Below are 25,763 nucleotides of genomic sequence, written 5' to 3'. Positions count from 1 at the left end.
CACCATTCCTCAAGTCTTAATGGACGAGGAGAGCCATAAAGTCACCTTGATTCAGGAGAACAGACGGCCGTTGGAGTGCTTTGTCTTTCTCTTTCGCTCTCGGTGACTTAAAAATATTTATGCCAAAATAAAATTATGTGTTATATTACATAATTGTATTTTTTTTTCTAAAAATAGAGAAAATTAGGAGGGAAAGCCATCTGTCTCTCACACAAATCTATTGAGTAACTATAGAGTAGAATATATCTATAAAATATGTAATGTTTGGTCCAGTGGGTGTAAATGTAGTTGTTGAGGGAAGGTGGTCATCACTCTGAATGCAACGCCATCCTTCGTCTCCTCTGTCTCCGGACATTAATACCAGAGAGACATTCAGAGAGTGAAGCAATGCGCTGAAATATGAGACTCCACCTCCAGCAAACCACCTTTTGCCCATTCTGAAGAGGACGTTTTTTATTACTTCCTTAACTGAGAGAAGCTCATTTACCATCTCCTGTTTCCCAGTGGCGGTTATAGACACTCTCCTACACACAGTAAATACTGGGGGCTCTAGTAAACTTGTCACAACCAGTTAATTGGAAGAAACTAGATTTAAAGCCGCTATCGAGAGGGGAGGAAAAATATTCAAATTCGTTAAATCAGCCTGAAAGTTATTCATATTGGAGCCGTGTTTAAAATAAACTTGATTAAAGTGTCTGACCTGAGAGAGATGCAAATGAACAGTCCTTGCAATGAGATGTGGAAACTCTTGCCAAGTTTATGCGTAACACATTTATACGGCCTCCCTGATGGACTCTATTCCTGGCGTCTTTTTGGCTTCTTGTTTGTGTGTGTACACTGCCATTCAAAAGTTTGGGATCAGTAAGATTTTTTTTTTTAAAGAAGTTTCTTACTCTCATCAAGGCTGTGTTTATTTGATCAAAAATACAGAAAAAATTGTACTATTGTGAAATATTGTCATGGTGTAAAGTAACATTTTAATATACATTAAAATCAAATTTATTTCTGTGATCAAAGCTGAATTTTCAGCATCATTACTCCAGTCTTAAGCGTCACATGATCTTTCAGAAATCATTCTAATATGCTGATTTATTATCTGTGCTGGAAACACTTGTGCTGCTTAATATTTTTTTTGAAACCTTTGAAACTTTTTTTTTTTTTAAGAATTCTTTGATGTATAAAATAGAAATAAAAAATAGAAATATTTTCTTACAATATACACTACCGTTCAAAAGTTTGGGATCTTTTATTCTTTCTTTTTTTTTTTTAAATAAATTAATACTTCTATTCACCAAGGATATGTTAAATTGATAAAAAGTGATAGCAAAGACTTATATTGGTAAAAAAAAGATTTATATTTTTAATAAATGCTGTTCTTTTTAACTTTTTATTCATAAAAGAATCCTCAAAAAAGAATCACAGGTTCCAAAAATTTTTAAGCAGCACAACTGATGCCAACATTGATAATTCTAATAATAAATAAGTATATTAGAATAATTTCTGAAGGATTGTGTGACACTGAAAACTGGAGTAATGGCTGTTGAAAATTCAGCTTTGCATCACAGGAATAAATTATATTTTAAAGTATATTAAAATTGAAACCATTATTTTATATTTTAATAATATTTTGAAATTTTATTTAATTTTTTTGTATTTTTGATCAAACAAATTCAGCGTTAATGAACATTAGGGACTTCTTTAAAAAAACCGTTACTGATCCCAAACTTTTGAATGGCAGTTTATGTGTGCGTGTTCATATTTTATTGTTTTATTGTCTCTTTTTTTGTTTATCAGTGGCTTTAGTCCTGAGGTGGTCTTCTACACGACTGGAAGTCTGCCCCACCTGCCCCACGCTCCTCGGCTGGTGCGTGCTGGCATTACATGGATCACGCTGGGGTGGAGCCGACCAGATGGCTGCACTGCTGAAGAACCCGTCACATACACGCTGGAGATCCAGGAGGAGAACATTGTATGTCATTTAGATATTAGATATTTAGATATTTAAACCCAACTTGTGTTGGAAACCTAGCAACCAGTCATTAAGTTGGATAGGCATCATTTAAAAAAAAAAAAAACCTGAACAGAATAGTTTCGAGTTAGTGTTTGGACGTCTGCATTGTTCCACCAAAACAACAAATAGTCAAATTTGCATTCATATTGTACTTAATATATATGCAAATTTATGAGAATCACTGTACATCATAGTAATATATTGGTTTAATATAAAGTTACTGTAAAACCAGTTATTGACAAGATACTCTGTTTAAAAAAAAAAGTAAAAGAATTGAAAATCGCGACTGTGAAACCGTAATCAGAATGATAGATTCCTTACAGTTCCTAATGCTGCTTGCTGTGGTGTTAATGGTAACCTAATGTCACTAAGATGCAGTTTACTGTCATTTTCTGCAGGGAACAGAGTTTCACCCAAAGTACACTGGAGAAAGCTTGATATGTACTGTAGAGGGCCTGAAGAGAAGCACGCAGTATAAATTCAGGGTGAGTGAATTCATTTTTTTTGTCTTGTAGCTTAGAAAATCACAGACTGTGTGCGAAATGTCATTATTATGTGCTTTACAGAGCTTTTAAGTTTATGCACCCCTAGCTGTAACCATAATGCATGCCATTTAAACCAAAAAGAGTCCCTCGGTTGTCCTAGGGGCAAATCTAGATCACAACATCATTTGGGACTTTGGAGAGAAACACAAATGTCCAAAGCATGCTGGGAACTGTGGGCTACTTCACTGCTTAAGACAAGGACATGACACAGAAGTGTCACAAAAAGTTACAAACAGGCCTACAGTGAGATCATTGGTCCAAACATAAAATTTTCAATTTTAGAGTTGACAGACAAATGCAGCTGTTTTGGAAACAGAATATAGAAAACAAATGACAAAAATCCTTAAAAATGGTCCCACATGGGGTATGTTAAAAACATAGGTCACCCAAAAATGAAACAACCCTCATGTCGCTCCAAACCTGTAAGACCTTCGTTCATCTTCGGAACACAAATTAAGATATTTTTGATGAAATCCGAGAGCTTTCTGACCCATAGACAGCAGCGCAACTACCACGTTCCAGGCCTAGAAAGTCAAAAAAGACATAAATGAAAAAGACAAACGTTAAAGACTAACACGGAAGAGAAGAAATTGTTGAAAAAAGTCAACAACTGAACAACTGATGCCACATGGACTATTTTAACAACTTCCTTATTAGCTTTATGGGTCTTGAATGTAGTAGTTCGTTGTTGTCTATGCAGGGTCAGAAAGCTCTTGTATTTCATCAAAAATACCTTAATTTGTTTTCCGAAGATGAACAAAAGTCTTACAGGTTTGGAAGGACACAAGGGTGAGTAATTAATAACAGAACTTTCATTTTTGGGTGAACTATCACTTTAACTTTTTTTTTTAACCGTTTACTGCTTGTTGATTTAGTGTGATCTGTGAGGTGGTACAGTACATGGTGTGACAAAAAAAGCCACAAAAAACATTTAAAACCACTTGAGGAAATCTGAAACCTCACATTTGCCACATATGCAAATGTATTGTTATTGACATTCTCAAAAATACGAAAAACTAAGAGTTGCATTTGTCTGTTTTAAAGAGAACAATGCTTTCTCTATAGTGCTGGTCAAATATTAGTTGCCAAGTTGTAGTGACATTGTGTTTTGGTCAAGTGTAGTGCGTTAATGATTAGCCAGAAGTGTGCAGCATTTAACACATGATTTTTAAAGGCACACAGTGTTTTGTTTACCTGTGTGGGTGAGTAACTGTATGTGCAGGAAGCGTGTTTTTGTGTTACAGGGACACCTGACCAAATGAAGCCTGGAGTCATACATTGTTAATTACAGTGGCAGTAAACTTCTTTAACCTCTCTCTGTGCTCCACTGACTCATACTACAGTTGTTTTTTATTATTAGCACAGATAGTTTCTTCTGTCACGTTCATGTAGTGAACTCTCCTATCCAATTATGAGTGAACCGCAGCCCACGTCAAGAGCTGCCGTAATGCAGTGAGCGGGTCTGGCTTAAGTGCTTTCATAATTAACAGTAATTCGTCTGAATGGTGCACACACCTCTTGGGTTTGTTTGTGTGCATTTTGTGGAGGCGTCCATTAAAGTTGCAGGTGCAAATAATGGGAGTGTGTAAATGTGGTATGTCATTAAATATGCATTTGTGACGGATTGTTTGCGTACAGAAGCGTGTAAAGGTTTCTATTTTTGTTGTAATCTTATGTGAAGTTGAATCTCAAGCTGTCAGATTTATGTATCATGCATGTCTCGTATTGACATTTGTAAATCTATTTTTCATCACTATGTGACCCTGGACCAGAAAACCAGTCTTAAGTAGCACAGGTATATTTGTAGAAATAGCCAAAAATACATTGAGTCAAAATGATCCATTTTTCTTGTATGCCACAAATCATTAGGACATTAAGTAAAGATAATGTTCCATAAAGATACTTTATAAATTTCCTACCATTAATTTATCAAAACGTAATTTTTGATTAGTAATGTGCATTTCTAAGAACTTCATTTGGACAACTTAAAAGGCGATTTTCTCAATTCTGGATTTTCACATAGTTATATCACAGCCAAATATTGTCCTATCCTAACAAACCATACAGCAATGGAAAGTTCAATTTGACCCTTATGACCCACAATTTAACTCAAATTGGCCTTTATGTCTGTTTTTGTGGTCCAAGGTCACATATGTCAAATATTGCTATTGCGCTTAGTTAAACTTAAGGTGGGGTAGATACATACGTATCTAATGCTGTTGGTCAAACTACTTTTCAGTCATTACCTTTAGCAAATTTGAAAACAATAGGAAAACAAAGCCAAAACATTAAGGACATTTATAAGTCTTGGATAAAGAGAATGTATGGTCACCATATGAACTGATGACATCTCAAAACATGCAATTTAATAAGAATTGCACTAGTGATGCTTTTCTAAGCAGACTTACAAAGTTCACCTGGTGGCAAAAAGGCACTAAAACCTTTGATATACAGAATTAAGCCTGTTCTGTTTTTAAACAGTCTTGTTTTTGTGTCTTGCAGCTCATAGCCTCGAACTTGGAGGGCAGGAGCAGTCCCAGTGAGGTGTTGGTGTGTAACACCAGCCCAGACAAACCTGGACCCCCCTCCAAACCCTGCATCAAGGGCCCTATCAGACCCTACAGCTTCAGTGTCAAATGGGGTATGGCTTTTTGTGCGTTGTTGCATTTGCTGAATTGCTTTCTGGCTGTGAGGGGAAATTGGAAATCTCATTTATGTTTGGAAGCAAACACAATCTGTTTTGCATTTGAGCTCGGCCTTTTGAATCTTGGAAGTTGAAAGGACACCTGCCAATGTAATATTTGCATTAAAATAAAGTTGTAAAACTCGTATTTACAAACCTATATACATATACATTGCAATCTTTATTAGTGATGGTATTGCGCTTGCGTCTTTATCGGACGTGTGCGTCATACTACATCTCGTCTTGATGCCTTCTTTTGTGATGCGCTGCTTGGTGTCTGCCACCTTTTAATGCAGTTCCTTGTTTGCAAAAACAAGTAGGAAGAGGTCTGCAATTGTATTGCGCTCTCAGTGTGAAAATTTTCTCTTTATTTCCCGTAGTATTGAAGCAAACAGTTAATTTCTGACAGCTGCAATAAACTTCAAGGGCAAATGCCTAAAATTTAGTTTAGACTTTTGCACAGTCAATGCAGAGGGAGACAACAGCTGAATAAAAATCAGGTCTAAATACCTAAAGGGCCATATCATGAGAAATGAGTTTATTCTTACAATTAAAACAACAGTGCTTACGGTAGCAAATAAATTACTTTATTCTGGCTCAATAAATGCATAATAAACTTTAAATGACTAAAATGTTTTTGGCACAAACAACACAATTAACACTTTAAGTGGACTTTAGGAAAAAAATACATAAATAGTGTTTCATCTCTTTTGTACACTCATTTACCCTTTAATAACAGCTAGTAGTTTAGCTGTTGTTTAGATACTTAACTGATAAACTGCACTGTATGTATTGTATGATAAACACTCTGTTTATCAATATCTAATATCCTGTTTGTTTTGTCACGCTACAGATCCTCCACAAGACAACGGAGGTTCAGAAATCTTGAAATACCTCTTAGAGATTTCAGAAGGAAATTCTGATGGTATGTGTTAATGTCTCCGATGTCTCCCTTTGACACACTTTGTGCTGCTCGCCATCTGTCTGCATGTTTAAGTATATTTTTGTCCTCGGTTAAATATTAAATCTCAATTTTATTTCAAAAGTGTTTAGACATCCATCTTGTCTTTTTTCATGAGAACATTGCAGTTCTGTCCTTCTTTTCTTACACAAATAGTCCATTAATGCTCTCAGAGCTTTTATTTCACTAAAAGGAATTTCATATAGCCAAAAAATACTTAAATACAAAAAATGGCTCTTGAATGTTACCTTTCTGTTTTATCTGACAATGGATTTATTAAGCTTTGGGTACATTTTAGGACTTGTTTAGATAATGGACTGATTCCCTGATATCCAGTGTGATGAGCTGTTTGCCTGGCCAATGTTTTACTCTTTGATTACTTGTATTTGGTAGCCAATCAGTGGGACATTGCCTACAGTGGGCCTGCCACAGAGTGTGAGTGTGAGGACTTGAAACCCGGCACATTGTACAGACTGCGCACATGCAGCATCAGCACGGGCGGCCATAGCCAGGTAACCGTTTACGTCACATTTGTCCAAATGTGATCCCCAATGAAATACATTTGGAAAGAGTACTGCGTCTACATTGCAAGTCTTAATGCACAGATCTGATCTTTTGACCATATCTGATTTTTTTGCCCTGCCTTTTTACATTCACTTTAGACATGACTGGTATCCGATGTCTGTGTTTAACTAAATACCTGCCTAAAATGATTGCCAGTGATAGCTGTACAATACACATGGTTGATGCTCAGGTTTTGAATGGCCATGCTATTCAAATAATTTATATAATTCACGTCGAGTAGCCATTATTATTTCCCAGCTTGGAGCTGTCATGGATATTTTGCAGCACAAAATCTGATTGAACATATAAAGATTGGAAATAGCGTTAACTTTCATTTGTTATTTCGTCTACAGCTTGTTAGAGGTAGAATTCTTTAGTGAAATAAAGTTGAGCCAAGATGATATGTATTTAAGTAAATTCAAATTAATTATCAAAAGAGAGAGAGAGAATGCTCAAGCGAGTGTGAAGCTTGCAAATAAGTGAAACTTGTTGGTTTAATTACAAAAGTTGCTAAGTTATCACCTCATTGCTGAGAAATATAATGCAGCTTTTAGTAGCAAAGCTGTTTGCAGGGTAAGTGTAATTTCTCACCTATATAAAGTTTCCATCTCAATAAAATGCGACGCATACAGCACGGCAGCATTAAAACGCTATCTTTATGTCAGTACAGATCAGAGTTTTGTGTTTACACATGTGCAACAAATTCCAATCAGATTTTTTTGCGCCAGTGTAAATGCAGCCACTAGCTATGTTTCCATCACCCTGTTTTTAGGAGCATTTTGAAGTATCGCATCAGTAATGTGTGATGGAAATGCCACGTTTCGATTAAAAATCCCTTAATTCACAAAAAAGTTCTTACACTCACTTGAGGTGGTTTTTGACAGCCATGTAGTACAATTTTGAATTTGGAGGAGAAAATGAGATGGAAGTTTTATATCAATTTTAAATTATATCATTTTTATTGCATCAAAATCTGTTAATACTTTACTATTGGTTAGGAGTGGGAACTTAACATTAATACCATTGCTATAGATGACAAGTTTTTATCAAATGTAAAATGTAACTACTAAACTAAATGAAATAGCATAGACTTCTTGTGCAAAAAAGAACTAATGCGAATAATGAGAGATGGAAACGTATTTGCAGAATAAATTCCTCCATACGCATCAATAAATCATGTGGCTTTGTGCTATGGGGTGGCAAAACCAGACTAAGCAGCGGACCGATCTCGTTCCACAGCATCTGAAATGTTGTTTTGGTCATACTGAAATTCCCGCCTGAGCATAAAATGTATAATTGCCTCCAGGAACTGTCTTACACATCTGTGTTTCCAAACAGCAGGCATCCACCTCCAAAAACAATGATCGCATTTATTGTGTTTCATCTGTTCGCTCTGAGGCGCGAGTAATTTATTACATATGAAAATTACTATATTTAGTGGCTTCTCCTATTTTATTAGTGATATATAGTGCCAGTTTATGTTAAACGGATCCAATTTTGCACGTAACTTTGAACTGAATCCCGGATAATGGGTGAATTGTATCTATATAGAAATACCAAATAGTTCTGCATTTGCTGGAAAAAGTATATGAATTCACAACAATAATAAAACAGTCTGTTTTTCATAGAGTTTATTGAACACACCATATAAACATTTATAGTGCAGGTTGGGAAAAGTATGGATTTAATAACTGGTTGAACCTCCTTTGGCAACAGTAACCTCTATTAACCTTTTCTAAATGTTATTGTGCATCAGATCTGCTCAAAGTTCAGGAGAAATTTTCCATTTTTTCATTTCAGCAATATTCTTGAGGAGTCTGGTGTTGGCAATAAAAGAAATCAAAACATAGCATTGCTTGTGTGATATTTAAGCAGACTGTGTGTTGTGACTTTTGAAATATGAAGAATGACTTCTACTTTAATGTATTTTATAATATATTATAGGATGTAATTTATTCCTGTGACAGCAAAGCTGAATTTTCAGCATCATTACTCCATTCTTCAGTGTCACATGATCCTTCAGAAATCATTCAGATATGCCAATTTGATTTTACAAAAAACTTTATTATTATTAACAATTTTAGAAATGGTTGTGCTGCTTAATATTTTTGTGGAAACCGTAAAAGCATTTATTTGAAATGGTAACAACATTCAAAGGATTACTGTCACTTTTGCTGAATAAAAATAGTATTTTTTCTTTCTTTAAAAAAAAAATGACCCTCAAACTTTTGAAAAGTAGTGTAAATCACACATTTTTTTCTACAGTTATAGTTATAGATAATTGGTATGCTTGTGTACCTGCAGTGCTCTGAGAGTCTGCCCATGCGTACGCTATCCGTAGCTCCAGGACGTTGCCAGCCTCCCAGAATTGTGGGTAAAGCCAAACACAAAGAAGTGCACTTACAATGGGGTAAGATTTTCTGCGTATGCTATGTAAATGAATTTTTCTTTATCCATCTCTGTTCTTTCTGTACAGTACATCCCACTTCTGAGAGTTTTCCATTTCTTAGCCTCTTTCATTTTAAGTTCATGTTTAAGTTTTTGCATTTTAATTGTATGCTGTTATACAAAATGATGTATAGTGCATTCAAGCCAAGTTTTTCGGGCAATATTTCTTGTGAATCAAAGCCACAATGTTGTTAACACCATGTTTTCCCAGTTTTGCTATCAAGAAACCGCATTAAGTTGGTAATTTCCGTTCTCCCAAGATCTCTGCAGTGTCTGGTTTATTTCTGATGATATGAAATTACATTTCACCAAGGCTCTCTGTGGCATTCACCCAATACCACACAATCCCTTTGTCATATCCAGAAATAGCTAAGATCAATATTTCCACCATCTTTGCAACATTTCCTCAATTTAGCATTATCAGCTTGCACATATTTTCCAGTACGAGACTAGAATGATGCTCTTTTAGTGCACTTGACTCACTGACTCCCTGTGCCAGAGCTATCGGTTTGGAGTTGAAAGCTTAACACTATTATTGGGGAGTGAAAGTTGGGGGATCTTTTGTTGAGCTGCTGATTCCAGACTTTTAAGTGAACACTTTGAATTCAGGCTTTTGGACAAGAAACTTTGATCTGAAGTTGTAAAGCTGTAATTTGCTCTGCCTTTAAAGAACTCCTTACTTCTGTTATAAAAGATGAAATGAACCTGTAGTTTTTTTTAACTCTTTGTTGTACTGAAGTGCTTTGTCTCTGTCCTCCTTTTCAGACTGTCCCTCATCTGAGGGGGCATGTGAGGTGAGTGAGTATAGTTTGGAAATGAGGGAGGGAGAGTCTGAGCCAGCGGAGGTCTATCACGGCTCTGATCTGGAGTGTACCGTGGGCAGTCTGCTCCCCGGCGCCACCTACAGCTTCCGCCTTCGTGCTGCCAATGAGGCAGGGGTGAGTGACAATTCAAGAATCTAATAGCAAGAGATTCACTCACACCCAGTGCTAAGTAATGATAGGTTGTCGTAACTAGTTGACTAGGCTGTCCAAAGGACTACTGCCAGGCTAACATACCAGGTTAACAGCATGGTAAAACCTTCTCAGTTTCTCACTAATTGACTAGTCGGTCCTGACCATCCTGACCTATCCTAACCATAATGCACCTTAGGTTCAGTGTTTTTATCGCATTACTCATCTAAACCAGCCAATAATAATTTGAATCCATCTGGAATTAGAAGGTTCTGAGATACTAAGACATAATGATGACATACAGTAAATAGGACATATAGGTCAAAATTATGACAAATACTTGTAATTATGAGATGTCAAAATTTAGAGTCATACTTATGACATAAGTTAAAAAAGCATTATTATGAGATAAATATGACAAAAAAGTTGAAATTATGGCATAGTTGTAAGTCAAAATTTAAAGTATGATATAAGTAAACAAAGCATAATTATGAGATAAACGTGACAAAAGTCTAAATTATGACAAATAGTTGTAATTATGAGAAGTCATGAGAATCATACTCATGACATAAGTTTAAAAAAGCTTATGAGATAAATGAAACAAGTAAAAATTGACAAAGTTGTAATTATAAGATAAGTCAAAATTTAAAGTATAATTATGAGATCAATATGACAAAAGTCGAAATCATTAAAAATAGATGTAATTATGAGATGTCAAAATTTGGAGTCATACTTATGACGCAAGTAAAAACACATAATTATAAGATAAATATGACATAAAAGTTGATATTATGACAAATAGTTGTAATTATGTTGAAATGTAAAGTATGACTTAAGTAAAAAAAAAACATAATTATGAGATAAAAATGACATGAAATTTTAAATTGAGTACGAGAAGTCAAAATTTAAAGTCATACTTCTGACATGAGTAAAAAAGTATAATTAAAAGATAAATGTGACAAAAATTTATGATAATAGTTGTAATTATGAGAAGTCATGAGAATCATACTATACATAAGTTTAAAAAAACATAATTATGAGATAAATAAAACAAGTAAAAATTGACAAAGTTGTAATTATAAGTCAAAATTTAAAGAGCCATACTTATGACATAAGTATAATTATGAGATAAATATGACAAAAGTTGAAATCATGAAAATAGATGTACTTATGAGATGTCAAAATTTGGAGTCATACTTATGACGCAAGTTAAAAAAAAAGCATAATTATGAGATAAATATGACGTAAGTCAAAATTGTGACAAATAGTTTTAATTATGAGAAGTCGAAATTTAAAGACTCATACTTACAAGTAAAATAAGCGTAATTGTGAGATAACTATGACATAAGTTGAAATAATGACAAATAATTGTAAGTATGAGAAGTCGAAATTTAAAGTCATACTTCTGACATAAGTAAAAAAGCATAATTATGAGATAAATGTAACAAAAGTTAGAATTATGACGAGTAGTTGTAAGTATGAGAAGTTGAAATTTAGTCATACTTATGACAATAATTATGGGATAAATGTGACAAAAGTTGAAATTCTGACAAATAGTTTCAATTAGAAGTCAAAATTTAAAGAGTCATTCTTATGACATGAGTAAAGAAATAATAATTATGAGATAAATTACATAAAAGTTGAAATTATGACAAAGTCGTAAGATAAGAGACATGCTTATGACACAAGTAACAAAAGCATAATTATGAGATAAATATGACATAAAAGATTATAATTATGAGAAGTGAAAATTTAAAGAGTCATCCTTAAGACATAAGTTAAAAAAAGTCAATTTTGACGGACACATTTTCTTGCCTAGTGATTTCAGCTGTTTATATAAATGTGATTCCTAGTGTCATAATGTCAACTTTATCATAATTATATTAATTTTTAATCTTATAATTGTGTCTTTTTATGTCATAATTTAGCCATTTATCTTACAAGTTCAGTTTTGTATGTTATAATTTTGATCTCCTAATTCTGCCTGTTCATGTCATTTACGATTCACCAAAGCATGATTTATTTTTTTCTTTAGTGGCAGAAATGGGTTGGCATATATCTCTCTCTAGCTTCTCCAAGAATATCTCTTCCTCTCAGTCTGACAGGGTTTAATCCATCAGTGTTCAGCGAGACAGAGATCAGCTCTGGCTGTCTAACTTTTTCTTTGTTGGAAATAAATACATTTCCCTGTCTCTTTTCCAGGGGTGTCAATATAGCATTCAGAGTAAGCACTAGAGCCTGGCCTGAGGAGTGAATTTAATCCCCCTCTCTGTTTACTTTATATTGTTTGCGTGAGACAAACTCCCACAAGTGAAGAACTGATATGTCTCGCATCAGATCGCAGTACTGGAAACATGCTATGAATTCACAAGGATGTAATGCAACAAGATTGTTTTAGGTCTTATTTGTTTCAGTCTTGCTTGTTTTTCACTTTTTATCCTGAGAGAAATAAACTTCATGCCATGTAGTGAATGTTAAATTGCACTTCTCTCTTTGTCTCTCTTTTTTATGCTTACAGTATGGGCAATTCTCTGAACCAACAGAAATAACAACCGCAGCTGGTCCTCCTAGCCAGTGTGCGGCGCCATCCCTCACCTTAATGTCCAATACCTGTGTGCTGGTCAGCTGGGAGGTAATTTATCATATTTAATATTCACCCCCTTGTCATCCAAGATGTTCATGTCTTTCTTTCTTCAGTCGTAAAGGAATTGTTTTTTTGTTTTTTTTGAGAAAAACATTTTAGGATTTCTTTTTTTTTTTTCATTTTAGGATATAATGGACTTCTATACTGCCCTCGAGTTTGAACTTCCAAAATGCAGTTTAAATGCTGCTTCAAAGGGGTTGTAAATGATCCCAGATGAGGAACAAGTGTCTTATTTTATTAAACGATCAGTTATTTTCTAAAAAAATGTACAATTTATATACTTTTTAACCTCAAATGCTTGTCTTGTCTAGCTCTTACATCGTCCTACATTGCTGCAGAAGTACCGACCCAGTGTTTACAAAGTGAACATGCAAAGAAAGTCAAACGCTCTTTACAAAAAAGGTAAAACAGCGATGTAGGACGATTTTGAAGTTGAAGGAGAAAATGAAATGGGAGTTTTTCGACATACACTAACTGTCTTGAACTGGAATACACAGAGTTCAAGCAGAGCTAGACAAGATATGAGCATTTGAGGTTAAAAAGTATATAAATTGCCTTTTTTTTTTTTTTTTTAATAACTGATCGTTCGCCAGACCTTTCTTTCCCAGCTGGGATCGTTTAGTGCCCTTTAAAGCTGCATCCAAACTGCATTTTGGAAGTTCAAACTCAGGGGCACCAAAGAAATCCACTATATGGACAGAAATTCTAAAATATTTTCCTCAAAAAACATAATTTCTTTACGACTGAAGAAAGAAAGACATGAACATCTTGGATGACGGGGGGGGGGGGGGGGGGGGTACATTATGTGTAAAGTTTTGTTCTGGAAGTGAATTACTACTTTAAGATGAGCTGAAGTACCTCTTTGATTCAAAGCCAATTATTCTCTCTCTTTCAGAGTCCTGAAAGTTCAGGGGCCGACATCTCGGAGTACCGTCTGGAGTGGGGCAGAGAGGAAGAGACTATGGAGCTGATCTACTTGGGCTCTGATACGCAGTGCGAGATCTCAGATCTGACACCTGCTACTCATTACTACTGCAGACTACAGGTATTACTGTCTTTTAAAGGGATAGTTCGTCCAAAAATGAAAATTCTGTCATTAATTGCTCACCCTCATGTTGTTTCAAAGCTGTAAGACCTTCATTCATCTTTGGAACACAACTTAAGATATTTCTGATGAAATCCAAGAGCTTTCTGACCTTGCATTGACAGCAATTGTTTTAGAAATGTCCTTTGTTTTGTTTCTAATTAATAATATATAGCTATTTTATTACTATCTTTTATAAGGTGCAGTGCCCTTGGGAGTAGGAAAGTGTAAATAACTGATTAGCGCATCATGTGATTTTATTATATTTTACAATTTAGAGTGAGTCATACTAGAATAAAATTAGAAAACTAACTTTAGATAGATTTTTGTGCCATATTTAACATGGTCAGCATTTTATCTTTTCTATTTTAGCCAATTTAATAGAAGAGTAAAAAGTGTGACAGGCAAAAGCGAAAGGAACAATGAAAGTTGCCACTTCATTAACTGCAGTGAGGCTATAAAAAAGTTTCATTATGCTTTAAATAAATGAGCTGGTGACAGTCATGTCAAGATATTATATGGCGAATTTAACAAGGGGATTAACAGCATAATTATTACTGTAATCATTTTTGTTTAATAGGAAATGTAGTCATGCAGCTCAAAATGTTTTACAGAATTTGGTTAAGATATAAAAATGTGTATTTATAAATATATATGTATATATGACCCTAAACCACAAAACCAGTCTTAAGTAGCATGTGGGTATATTTGTAGCAATAGCCAAAAATACATTTGTATGAGTCAAAATTATTGATTTTTCTGTAAAATTGTATAATAAGGTTTATTAGTTAACATTAGTTAACTACATCAGTTAACATGAGCTACGAATGAACAATACTTTTACAGTATTTATTAATTTAAGTTAATGTTAATTCACTAATTCATTATTAAAATCACAAGATTTGTTTGTAAACATTATGTACAACATGTATTTTTAGTAACTAACTTACTGTATATGATGAATAAATAGTGTGATAAATATATTGATCATGGTTTGTTCATGTTAGTAAATACACTAATGTTAACAAATGACCTTATTGTAAAGTGTTACCAAATTTTCTTTTATGCCAAAAATCATTAGGATATTAAGTAAAGATCATGTTCCATGAAGATATTTTGTAAATGTCCTGCCATATAATATAAATATCAAAACTTAATTTTTTATTTGTAATATGCATTGCTAAGAACTTCATTTGGACAACTTTAAAGGCGATTTTCTCAGTATTTAGATTTTTTTAAAGTTTATTTATTCAGCTTTCATGTGATGGATATACCCTTATGATTGGTTTTGTGGTCCAAGGTCACATATTTAAAAAATGTAGGCTGATGAACTAAAATAGATGATTTTTTTGTTAATAAATCAGTCAGTTTAATTATCGTTTATTTTTTAGCATTTATCATTATTGCACAACACATTAGGGTTGTCAGTGGATTAAAATGTTTAATTGTGATTAATACATACATTTTTCATAGTTAATGCACTAACACATTTAGCTCCTTTTTAGAGAAAGAAGACTAAATAAAAACAAGTGTACGTGTAATTAAGTTCGGTAATTTGTGTGGATGCTACTAGATAGCGTCATCATTTGTTATTTACGGTTCATATTTTAGAAAGCACACAGAACTTGAACAAACCAGTCATAACTGTGAATTAAATAAATGTGAAAATACATTTGTGAACCTGGACCACAAAACCAGTCTCAAGTAGCACAGGTATATTTGTAGCAATAGCCGAAAATACATTGGATGTTTCAAAATGATCGATTTTTCATTTATGCCAAAAATCGTTAGGATATCATTAGGATATTTTGTACATTTTCTACCGTAAGTATATCAAAACTTAATTTTAGATTAGTAATATACATTTTTTGCACCCTCAGATTCCAGATTTTCAAATGGTATCTCGGCCAAATATTGTACTGTCCTAACAAACCAGTCATCAATGGAAAGCTTATTTATTCAGATCTCAAGTTAAAAAAATTTACTCTTATGACTAGTTTTCATGACTAGTTCCAGGTTCTCATTTGTTGACCTTTGTTAAACTTTGTCCCCTCTTTAAAGGCGGCAAATCAGGCAGGTGCAGGACCATACAGTGATCATGTGAGCTGTCAGACCCCCGCCACCGTGCCCGACCTGGTCTCAGTGTTGTGTGTACTTGAGCATGACCCCACAGAAAGTGGCGTCTACACACCTTCAACTTGCCTGGCCTTGAAATGGGACGAGCCCTGCAACAATGGAGCGGAGATCACATCCTACACTCTTAAACTGGGAGAGCAGCTCATCAGCCTGAGCGCCAGCACCTGCTATGTGCTACAGAACCTACAGCCTGACAGTGAATACAGGTATGTACATACACACTCAACAAAAGCATTGAGTTCACATTCAACTGGTGATTTACATAAGAAATTCTGCTATATGGGAAAACAAGTCTTAACTAATAACTGCTTAGCTTTCCGGTTCCCTCTGAGCCAAAACTGTGTCCTGCGGGGAGTAGTTACACTTCATCTCAGGTCTCATTTGCATTCAGCAAAGTTGTCCATTTCAGCGAAGCGTGACGCCACAACTCATCACCCCCGCTGCCTGTTTCCTCCCCCTGCCCATGAGAACAGTGGGTAAACAGCAGTGTGTTAATGATGCTAATCGGAAACTAATGAAAAGAGAAGGCCAGAGGGCAGAATTTGTGTGTGTATCTATAAAGTGGTGTCCATAACAGGACATCTATCTCTGCATGGGGCCTCCACGGCGCACAAATAATGCCTCTATCAGATGGCTTACGCAACCCATGTTTTTGTCTGATCGAGAGCTTTGATTATGGTTTTTAAAGGAATAGTTCACCCTAAAATTGAAATTTGATTATTAATTACTCATCCTCATGCTGTGCCAAACCCATAAGTCCTTTGTTTAGTTTTGGAACACAAATTGAGGTACTTTTGATGAAATCTGAGAACTTTCTGACCCTGCATAGACAGCAATGTATCTGAAATGTTCAAGGTCCAGAAAGGTAGTAAGGACATTATTAAAATAGTCCATGTGACATCAGTGGTTCAGCTGTAGTTTTATAAAGCTACAAGGATACTTTTTGTGCGCAAAGAAAACAAAAACAAGACTTCATAACATTATGGTTGCGTTGACTGTTTTAAGAATGTCATTACTACCTTTCTGGGCCTTATACGTGTCCGTTGGATTGCTGTCTATGCAGGGTCAGAAAGTTCTTGGATTTTATCAAAAATATCTTATTTTGTGTTCCGAAGAAAAACAAAGCTCTTACAGGTTTGGAACAACATGAAGGTGAGTAATTTATAACAGATTTCTTGTTTCTGGGTGAAACAAGGAGATCTGCGTGGGATTGATTTTTTTTTTTTTTTCCAATTTCATTCCACTTTTCTCTGCCTCCTGCAGATTTTTTTACTCGTCGTCCACCTGCTCCCCGCTTAAAGATTTTCTTCCTGCCTACTCCCACTTATTTTACACCATCGTCTAAAAGTCTGGGGTCTGATTTTTTTCTTCTAAAAGTAATTAATAGTTTTATTCAGCATTCATGCATTAAATTGATCAAAAATTAGGGTAAATACTTACTACTTAATACTTTTAAGTACTTTTGTTATAAAAGATTTGTGTTTCAAATGAATGCTGTTCTTTTGGACTTTCATTAAAGAATCAGAGCAACTGTTTTCAAAATTGATGATAATAATAATAATAAATGTTTCTTGAGCGCCAAATCAGCACGTTAGATTATTTCTGAAGGATAATGTGACACTTAAGACTGGAGTAATGGCTAAAAATTCAGTTTTGCATCACAGGAATAAATAATATTTTAAAATAAAATAGAAAATTATTTAAAAAATTTAATCATATTTCACAATATTACAGTTTTTACTGTAAAATTTACCGACCCCAAACTTTTTAACTGTAGTGATGGCCTTATCACCATCTAAACTTTTTTTCACCAGGTCTCAAATTCTCAGTATTTTATAGGACTGCCCCCTAATAGTCGACTAACCGTTAGTCGATAAGAAGAGGCTTGGCTGACCAAAAGTTTATTAGTTGCTTAGTCACAGAAAAAAAGCCACAGGAAGTGTCGAAGTCACGCAGTCTGTGGCGGACAGATCGTTAAAGGCTGGCTTATGTGGTAATATAGTCCATCGAGCAGGAGATCCAAATGCTCACCTATCATTCATCAACCTCAAATATGGCTTTTCATCTGAAATATGTAATCTAATGCTAACCTTGGAAAAATTACGCTATTGATTAGAGCTGGGCGATATGGCAAAAAAAATTATCACGATAATTTTTTTCATATCAGTCGATATCGATAATTATCGCGATAAATGTCAAATCTTTATAATTATATCTATGAATTTTAAAGGCAGATTTTTACTCTCGACAGTTAATTATTATTTATGGTTTATTGTCAGAACAGGACAAATACTTTCCTAGCAATAATCAAAAAAATAAGAACTATACAATGATACAACACTTGTAACATGGCTCTGACTGTAAATGCAGAGTTAAAGTGATTTTTAAGTAAATTTATCATTCAACAAAAATAAGAATAGACAAATCTTTTCAGCATGCCAATCCCTTTGTGCAGCTGATTTAACACATTTTGTAAAATGTTTTAGCTGACAATATAAATAAAAAAAAAAAGGCTCAGGGCTCTACACTTACTTTTCTTGCTAGGAGCACTTGTGTTCCTAACTTAAATTTAGGAGCAGTCAAAATTTTAGGAGCACATTCTAAACAATAATCGAAACTCTTATTAAAAAAAATTAGCCTTCCTATTATGAGGTGATATTTGACTCTTCAAAGTGATTTACAGGGGAATTTAGTTTTTTACCTTTTCATATGTTTAATGAGGCTCAGAGGTGAGTGCAATCAAAATCATAAATTCATGTTGAGATTAATGTAAAATCTATAATATAAACTTTTGAAAACAGAAATATTAAAGATTTAAATAACTGAACAGATCTGCCAGCAGGTGGCGGCAAGACACTGATTTAATTACTGAATCATATCAGTTATTTGATTCGTTTGAACGGATGGTTCATTCGGGAATAAAGCGAGTGACTGTCTTTATGAATGGGAAATTGAATCATTTCACTAGATTCCTTTAAAAACGCACGTTCATTCATTAACGAAACACCGCTGTGTTTGAATGGAGATATCGTGATAATTATCGTTATCGAATTATCGCCCAGCCCTACTATTGATGTGTTGGAGATAGTAGAGTGCTTACTGCATGAGAAATGGAGGCACCAGTAAGGTCACTTGCTCTTAAAATACTCTGTTGTTTTTGGTCATACAGGTAAAAGTAATACATATTTCAAATCTGTAAATTCGACTCTACGTTAATTAATGTGCACTCAGAAAGAAGCGTTGCGCTTTTGTAAAATAATAAAAGCAGGATGCGCTTTCTGTCGTCTCAGTCTCTGTAAACTTGTGCGCCAAACTTTAAAACTGTGTATACTTGCATACAGACATGAAAAATCTGTCTATAGAGAGTGAAATGTCTACTTTTAAATAAACCAATTCAAATAGAAAACAAATATTCTCAGATTATGTAATCCGTATAAAAAACATGCACAGGTGCATCACTACTGTCGCCGACTTCATCTCTTAAACTGAAAACCCAAAAGCAAGCACGAGTTTAGAAATAAATTATTTAAAAGTTAATGCAGTGTCCTTGCTGTTTTTCTGACACATTCATAATTATTATATCTGCCGGTGTGCTGTGGCAAGCTTTTTTTGTGTGCACCTGAGTGCTTATTAGGCTATGTAGGCAATTAAAGGCTCATTATTATGATTTATATGGTTTATTAATATGGTTGCTTAAAATAAATGACTACTAGTCGACGAGAAAGATCTTTAGTCGAGGGCAGCCCTAGTATTTTCATTTGTAAATTTTATTTGTTTTGCTCAAAAGTTGAATATACTGTATACCAGGGGTCACCACACTCAGTCCTGGAGGGCCGGTGTCCTACAGAGTTTAGCTCCAACCCTAATCAAACACACCTGAACCAGCTAATCAAGGTCTTAATAGGTATACTTGAAACTTTCAGGCAGGTGTGTTGAGGCAAGTTGGAGCTAAACTCTGCAGGACACCGGCCCTCCGGGATCAAGTTTGATGACCCCTGCTGTATACTATATAGTAGTAAAGTAGTACTATATAGTAGTATATGAAACTATTAAATGTTGCTTACACGTTAAAGGGATGGTTCGGAGTAGAATTGACTTCATTGCTATGCACTCCGAAGCCCATGTAAATACCCCATCCGAAGTTTTTTTTACCTTAGTCAAACATTTATGGAGATATTAGAGTTTTTCGAATTGCTTGTGAATGGTGAATGGTACATGTGATGTATCTCGTAAATTGCACCACTAAACGTGCAAGTAATCTTACCAAACTTGTACAGTAGTGTAAATAGGTTATGTACTCACAAAACGCTGCATCGGAACATTTGTAAGTCCACCATGAGTGTTTTAAAAACACGTTTTAGCCGATCCCTACTAGTCTCAAAAACTACAAATGGCGACACATCGACGTCACTTCCCTGGTTTGAAAAAAGCACGTAAAAGTCCTCCTACAAGTTGTCATGCACACAGATGTAGTAGGAGGACTTTTACGTGCTTTTTTCAAACCAGGGAAGTGACGTCGACTTGTAGTTTCTGAGACTAGTAGTTCTCAGGTAAAAAAAGGGTTTTTAAAACACTCATGGTGGACTTACAAATGTTCTGATGCAGCGTTTTGTGAGTACATAACCTATTTACACTACTGTACAAGTTTGGTAAGATTACTTGCACGTTTAGTGGTGCAATTTACGGGATACATTACATGTACCATTCACTCCTGTAACAAGCAATTCGAAAAACTCTAATATCTCCATAAATGTTCGACTAAGGTAAAAAAAACTTCGGATGGGGTATTTAGATGGGCTTCGGAGTGCATAGCAATGAAGTCAATTCTACTCCGAACCATCCCTTTAACATAGATTAATCTCTGTTTCGAAAATCTAGGTTGTAAATCCTCTTTCAGAAAGAGGTTGGAACTTTGTAGATTAGTTTTTTTTTTTTTTTTTAATGTTTCTCCATCATTTTTAAGTGTTTTCTATTTTATTTAGTATTCCAGGCATGTTCAGGATTCTTGTGCAGGGAAGATCAGTGTTTATTTTCTAGTTATGGTTGACCTTTCTATTTCCGCGCTGTCCATCTGTTGTATGTGTCTGCTGTTAGATTCCTCTTGGTTAGCATTCTCAGCCAAGAATCAAATACCCCACTGTGTTTTAGTTTTCTGATACTGTTCATGGAACAATAATAATAATAGCCAAGTTATTTATTTATTTTCATACAATTTTTTTTTAATTCATTGATTGCTTTTCAATTTTAGAAGCAAAATCAAAGGCAGGAGTCCTCTCAGATTTCATTATCTGATAGTAGACTAGATCTCAGCAATCTTCTGCCAGTGCTCAGACTGGCCTAATAGCAGTGTAACCGCTGTTATTTGCCCTGCTCATACAAAGAAGCTGAAGCTCTTTATGTTCAATATAATTAATAGATCTTATTCAAACAAATGCGGTTAGGTAATGCCAATAATGTGCTTTGTGATCAGTGACTCTAAAAAGTAAGAATCTTAAATGTGACCCATAAGGGTGCATTTTTCAAAACTGAGATTTATATATCATCTGAAAGATGAATAAGTAAGATTTCCATAGATGTATGATTTACAGTATTTAGCCAAGAAACAACTATTTGAAAATCTGGCATCTGAGGGTGCAAGAAAAATCAAAATACTGAGAATTTTTTTTTTTAAAGTTGTCTAAATGAAGTTCTTAGCAATGCATATTACTAATCAAAAATTAAGTTTTGATATATTTATGGTAGGAAATTTACTAAATATCTCCACGGAACATGATCTTTACATAATATCCTAATGATTTTTGGCATTAAAAAAATATATGTATAATTATGACCCATATAATGTATTTCTGGCTATTGCTGATTAAGACTGGTTTTGTGGTCCAGGGTCACAAATATGTCTTTACTTACAGGATAATGTTAATTTAGTTCCAGGTTAAAGCAAAAATAAGAAGTAATTTTAATGTGCCCTAAGACTTTTTGAACCCAGGACCAGATCTTTGAGCCAGGCCCAGTGTGAAGCAGACTGTACGGTCATTTGATCTCTCCTAGATCGATTATGTCTTTTGTCATTAGGGGCGTACAGACTAATGAAATCTCTTGAAAGGTTAAAGTATGTTTTGTTTTCAGTTAAATGTCAAACAAACAGTCTGGTGTTGTAGAAGAGCTGCTGTTAATTCCAGTCCAGATTCTCCAACCCTCCAATTTTTTTTAAACCCAGAAATTGATTTTGTTTCTATTTGATTTAATAATATGACAAGGCATTATCCTTGAACGATGGGCTCCTACATGAACTTTCAGTACTTTCAGCCAACAAATATAAATCTGTTTAGCAAGGTGAAAGTGAAGGAAGTTATTTGCATCCTCAAGTCAGGGAGATTCAGAATGACTTGGCTTATTACTTTTTACAGTGGTAGTGAGTGAACAAATCGAGCGCATCTCATTTCACATCAAGGCTGAGTCAAGCGAAGCTACAAAATACTGAGTAAAAACAGCTCTTGTTGTAAAGGGAAAAGCCAGTTTTAGTTGGACTTTCTTACTGTATTTTAATAATAAGTTGCAAGTAATATTATAGATTTAATATTATATTTATGTGCATATGTCTGTGTATGTTACAGAGGAGGCTGAGAGGTAGATCCAAATGCAGCTTTATTGTAGTCGTGGTCAAAACAAGCAGGGTCAAACAACAGCAAACAACAACACCAAAGATAATTCAAAGAGTAATCCGTAATACAAGGCGAAAGTTCGGGGCCAGGCGGCAAGAATCAATAAACACGGAAACAGTCCAAGATCAGGAACACGAGGAAAACAAGAAAACGCGATAAACGCAGGAAACAGCAAAGCTAAACACTAAACAACGATCCGTGACCACAGAGGGGGAAGGGACAGGTTATATAACAAACACTAGGGGTCACATGACAGAAACAACCAATGGGGAACAGACACATGGAACAGAGGGACCAATCAGAGAATGACACACAAACCAGGGAAATACAAGGTTGGTTGGGACAACAAATAACATACAGAGAGTCCATCTTGGAGTGCCCTCTAGTGGGGGCTAGTAACATTAATAATTTATTTACACGGGTAACAGTGTAAATAAAAGAAATGAGTATGTTTGTGTTGTGCCATTGAAATGCTGTTTCACATGTCAGAAAAGCTAGGGCACATCTGTTGGCCTGTTCATAAACATATGTGATTAATACATGCATGTTCATATTGCGCTGCTCATATAAGTGTCATCTGCTCACCTCCTGCATGAACGGCAGCTGTAAGCAAAGGGAAATGTTTTTTAACACATGAACATGAATAAGTCTAGTATATTGAGTCACGTTAACCCTGTTATTGATGATACCATGTGTCTCTGTTGACATCTGTTGTGTTTTGAAAACAAATGGAAAACCCCATGCTTTAATGTTGCAGTGCCGTTGCTTACAATACACAGTTCAGCGGTTACGTGAAGTAAATAAGTTGCTTGGCTTTCGTACTTTTGGAAGCAACATAAGTGCCTGATTGTTTAGCTGTTCTGAACTGCTTTGGTTAGTTTTGTAGCTATCTTGTCTTTGAAGATTTCTGTGTTCTTCTGAAAAGAATAGTGTAGTAAAGATACTCTTTTCGTAGTTAGCTGCACTACAAGCTACTATTAAAAATGTTAAACTACATTGAAGATACTAAAGGGAGCAGTATCTTTTTAATTATATCATTAAAACTGATTGTATGATTTATTTAATGATCACATTTTATGTGGTGCTAAAATAATGAGGATTTCAATTAGGCTGAGAGCATAAATCTGAACACTTCAGTGAAAAAAAAAAAAAAAACACTCTAATACATTTAACTAAATCAAAAAGTGATTAAAGAAAGTTATAAACCAATTAAACATTATATTTGTTTGTTTTGTGAATGTTAGCTTGTTCTACTAAAAATCACAAAATGCTTCATGTTCCAAAATGCTTCTATTAATAGACGTTTTTCCTGAACACGGAAGTAAGTCCGACTCTTAACTGAAAGAATGCTTTGCATTTCCGGTCTGCATTGTTTCTAGTCAAAAAGCTAATAAACTAATGTTAAACCTATTAAAGTTTTTAAAAAGCACATGGCTCCATAGCGCCATCACTTGGCAATGTCGCAATGACCGTCATTTGTCAGTGCCTCACTTTAATGAGTGTGTAGATGACACGAAGCAGCGGACGTTAGCTACATTAAAAACAGATGGACGCTATTTGAATGGGTTCCTATGGAAACTGGAACAGAAAAGCATTCAATCTGACGTTAGAATTTGTAACGGCGGCGCTCATCGTTTACTCAGGAAAAAGGTCTATATGGAGTGTTTTTTGTTTTTGTTTAGTGTTTTTTGTTTTGTTTTGTTGATTCCCTGAAATAAGTCATATGCTTCAAAACGCTTCTTTTGTTTTGGTTTTGTTTAGTTTTGTTTGGTTTTGTTTTTTTTGTTTTGTTAATTTGTGTTTTGTGTTGTTTTGTTGCATTTTGTTCTTTGTTTTGTGTTTGGTTGATTGCCTGAAATGAGTCTGACTTCCCAAATGCTTAATGCTTCAAAATGCTTCTACGAACATTGAGTTGTTTTAGTGTTTTTTTTTTTGTTTGTTTTGGTTTTGTGTTTTGCTTCATTTTGTTCCATTTTGTTTTGTTGTGTTTTGTTTGATTTTGTTTTCTAGCTTTTTATTTTGTTGCATTTTGTTTGGTTTGGTTTTGTTTTGTTAATTCTCTGAAACGAGTCAGATTTTCAAAATGCTTCATGCTTTAAAATGCTTCTAGTTTTGTTGTGTTGTTTTGTTTGATTTTGTTTGGTTGTGTTTTGTTGCAGTTTGTTTTGTTGTGTTGTGTTTGAGTTTTTTTTTCATTCCCTGAAATGAGTTTGACTTTCAAAATGCTTCAAAGTGCTTCTAGGAACATTTGAGTTTTATGTTTTGTTTTTGTTTTGTTGCGTTTTGTTTGCTTTTGTGCTTTTGTTTTGTTTAGTGTTAATGTTTTAGTGTTTGTATTGTTCCCTGAAATAAATCAGACTTCCCAAACGCTTCATGCTTCAAAATGCTGCTAGGAACGTTGAGTTGTGTTTTTTTTTCTTTGTTTGTTTGTTTTTGTTTTGTGCTGTCTTGTGTTTTGTGTTGTTTTGTTTGATTTTGTTTTGTTGCATTTTGTTTTTTGTTTTGTTGATTCCCTGAAATGAGTCAGACTTTCAAAATGCTTCATGCTTAAATTCTTCTAGGAACATTGAGTTTTTAGTTTTGTTTTTGTTTTGTTGCATTCTGTTTGGTTTTTTTTGTTTTGTTTTGTTTTGTTTTGTTTTGTTGCATTTTTTTTTTTTGTTGCATTTTGTTTGTTTTTGTTTTGTTTTGTTGCATTTTTTTTTTCTTTGCTTTGTTTTGTTGCATTTTGTTGGTTTGTTTTTGTTGATTCCCTGAAATAAGTCAGACTTCCCAAACGCTTCATGCTTCAAAATGCTGCTAGGAACGTTGAGGTTTTTTTTTCTTTGTTTGTTTTGGTATTATACTGTTTTGTTTTGTTTTGTGTTATTTTGTTTGATTTTGTTTTGTTGCATTTTGTTTTTGTTTTGTTGATTCCCTGAAATGAGTTAGACTTTCAAAATGCTTCATGCTTCAAAATTCTTCTAGGAACATTGAGTTTTTAGTTTTGTTTTAGTTTTGTTGCATTCTGTTTGTTTGTTTTTTGTTTTGTTTTGTTGCATTTTTTTTTGTTTTGTTGCATTTTTTTTGTTG

At 34.5% G+C, this 25,763-nt stretch overlaps 1 protein-coding gene across 1 annotated transcript in view; it reads left to right on the top strand.

Moving 5' to 3' along the window:
- fndc3ba (fibronectin type III domain containing 3Ba) overlaps positions 1–25,763 on the top strand; it is a 79,491-nt gene that overhangs the window by 36,791 nt on the left and 16,937 nt on the right. Inside the window, exons 11-20 of the mRNA XM_073849411.1 lie at positions 1,795–1,969; positions 2,410–2,496; positions 5,059–5,197; positions 6,093–6,164; positions 6,594–6,712; positions 9,069–9,174; positions 9,978–10,150; positions 12,684–12,797; positions 13,705–13,854; positions 15,955–16,235. Of these exons, the coding sequence (XP_073705512.1) occupies positions 1,795–1,969; positions 2,410–2,496; positions 5,059–5,197; positions 6,093–6,164; positions 6,594–6,712; positions 9,069–9,174; positions 9,978–10,150; positions 12,684–12,797; positions 13,705–13,854; positions 15,955–16,235 (1,416 nt within the window). The remainder of the gene's footprint in view (positions 1–1,794; positions 1,970–2,409; positions 2,497–5,058; positions 5,198–6,092; positions 6,165–6,593; positions 6,713–9,068; positions 9,175–9,977; positions 10,151–12,683; positions 12,798–13,704; positions 13,855–15,954; positions 16,236–25,763) is intronic.

Source organism: Garra rufa, chromosome 10 (genome assembly GCF_049309525.1).
Source record: "Garra rufa chromosome 10, GarRuf1.0, whole genome shotgun sequence".
NCBI classification, from domain to species: Eukaryota; Metazoa; Chordata; class Actinopteri; order Cypriniformes; family Cyprinidae; genus Garra; species Garra rufa.
Note: the sequence above shows the minus strand (reverse complement) of the source record. Positions and strands in the feature narration are given on the sequence as shown.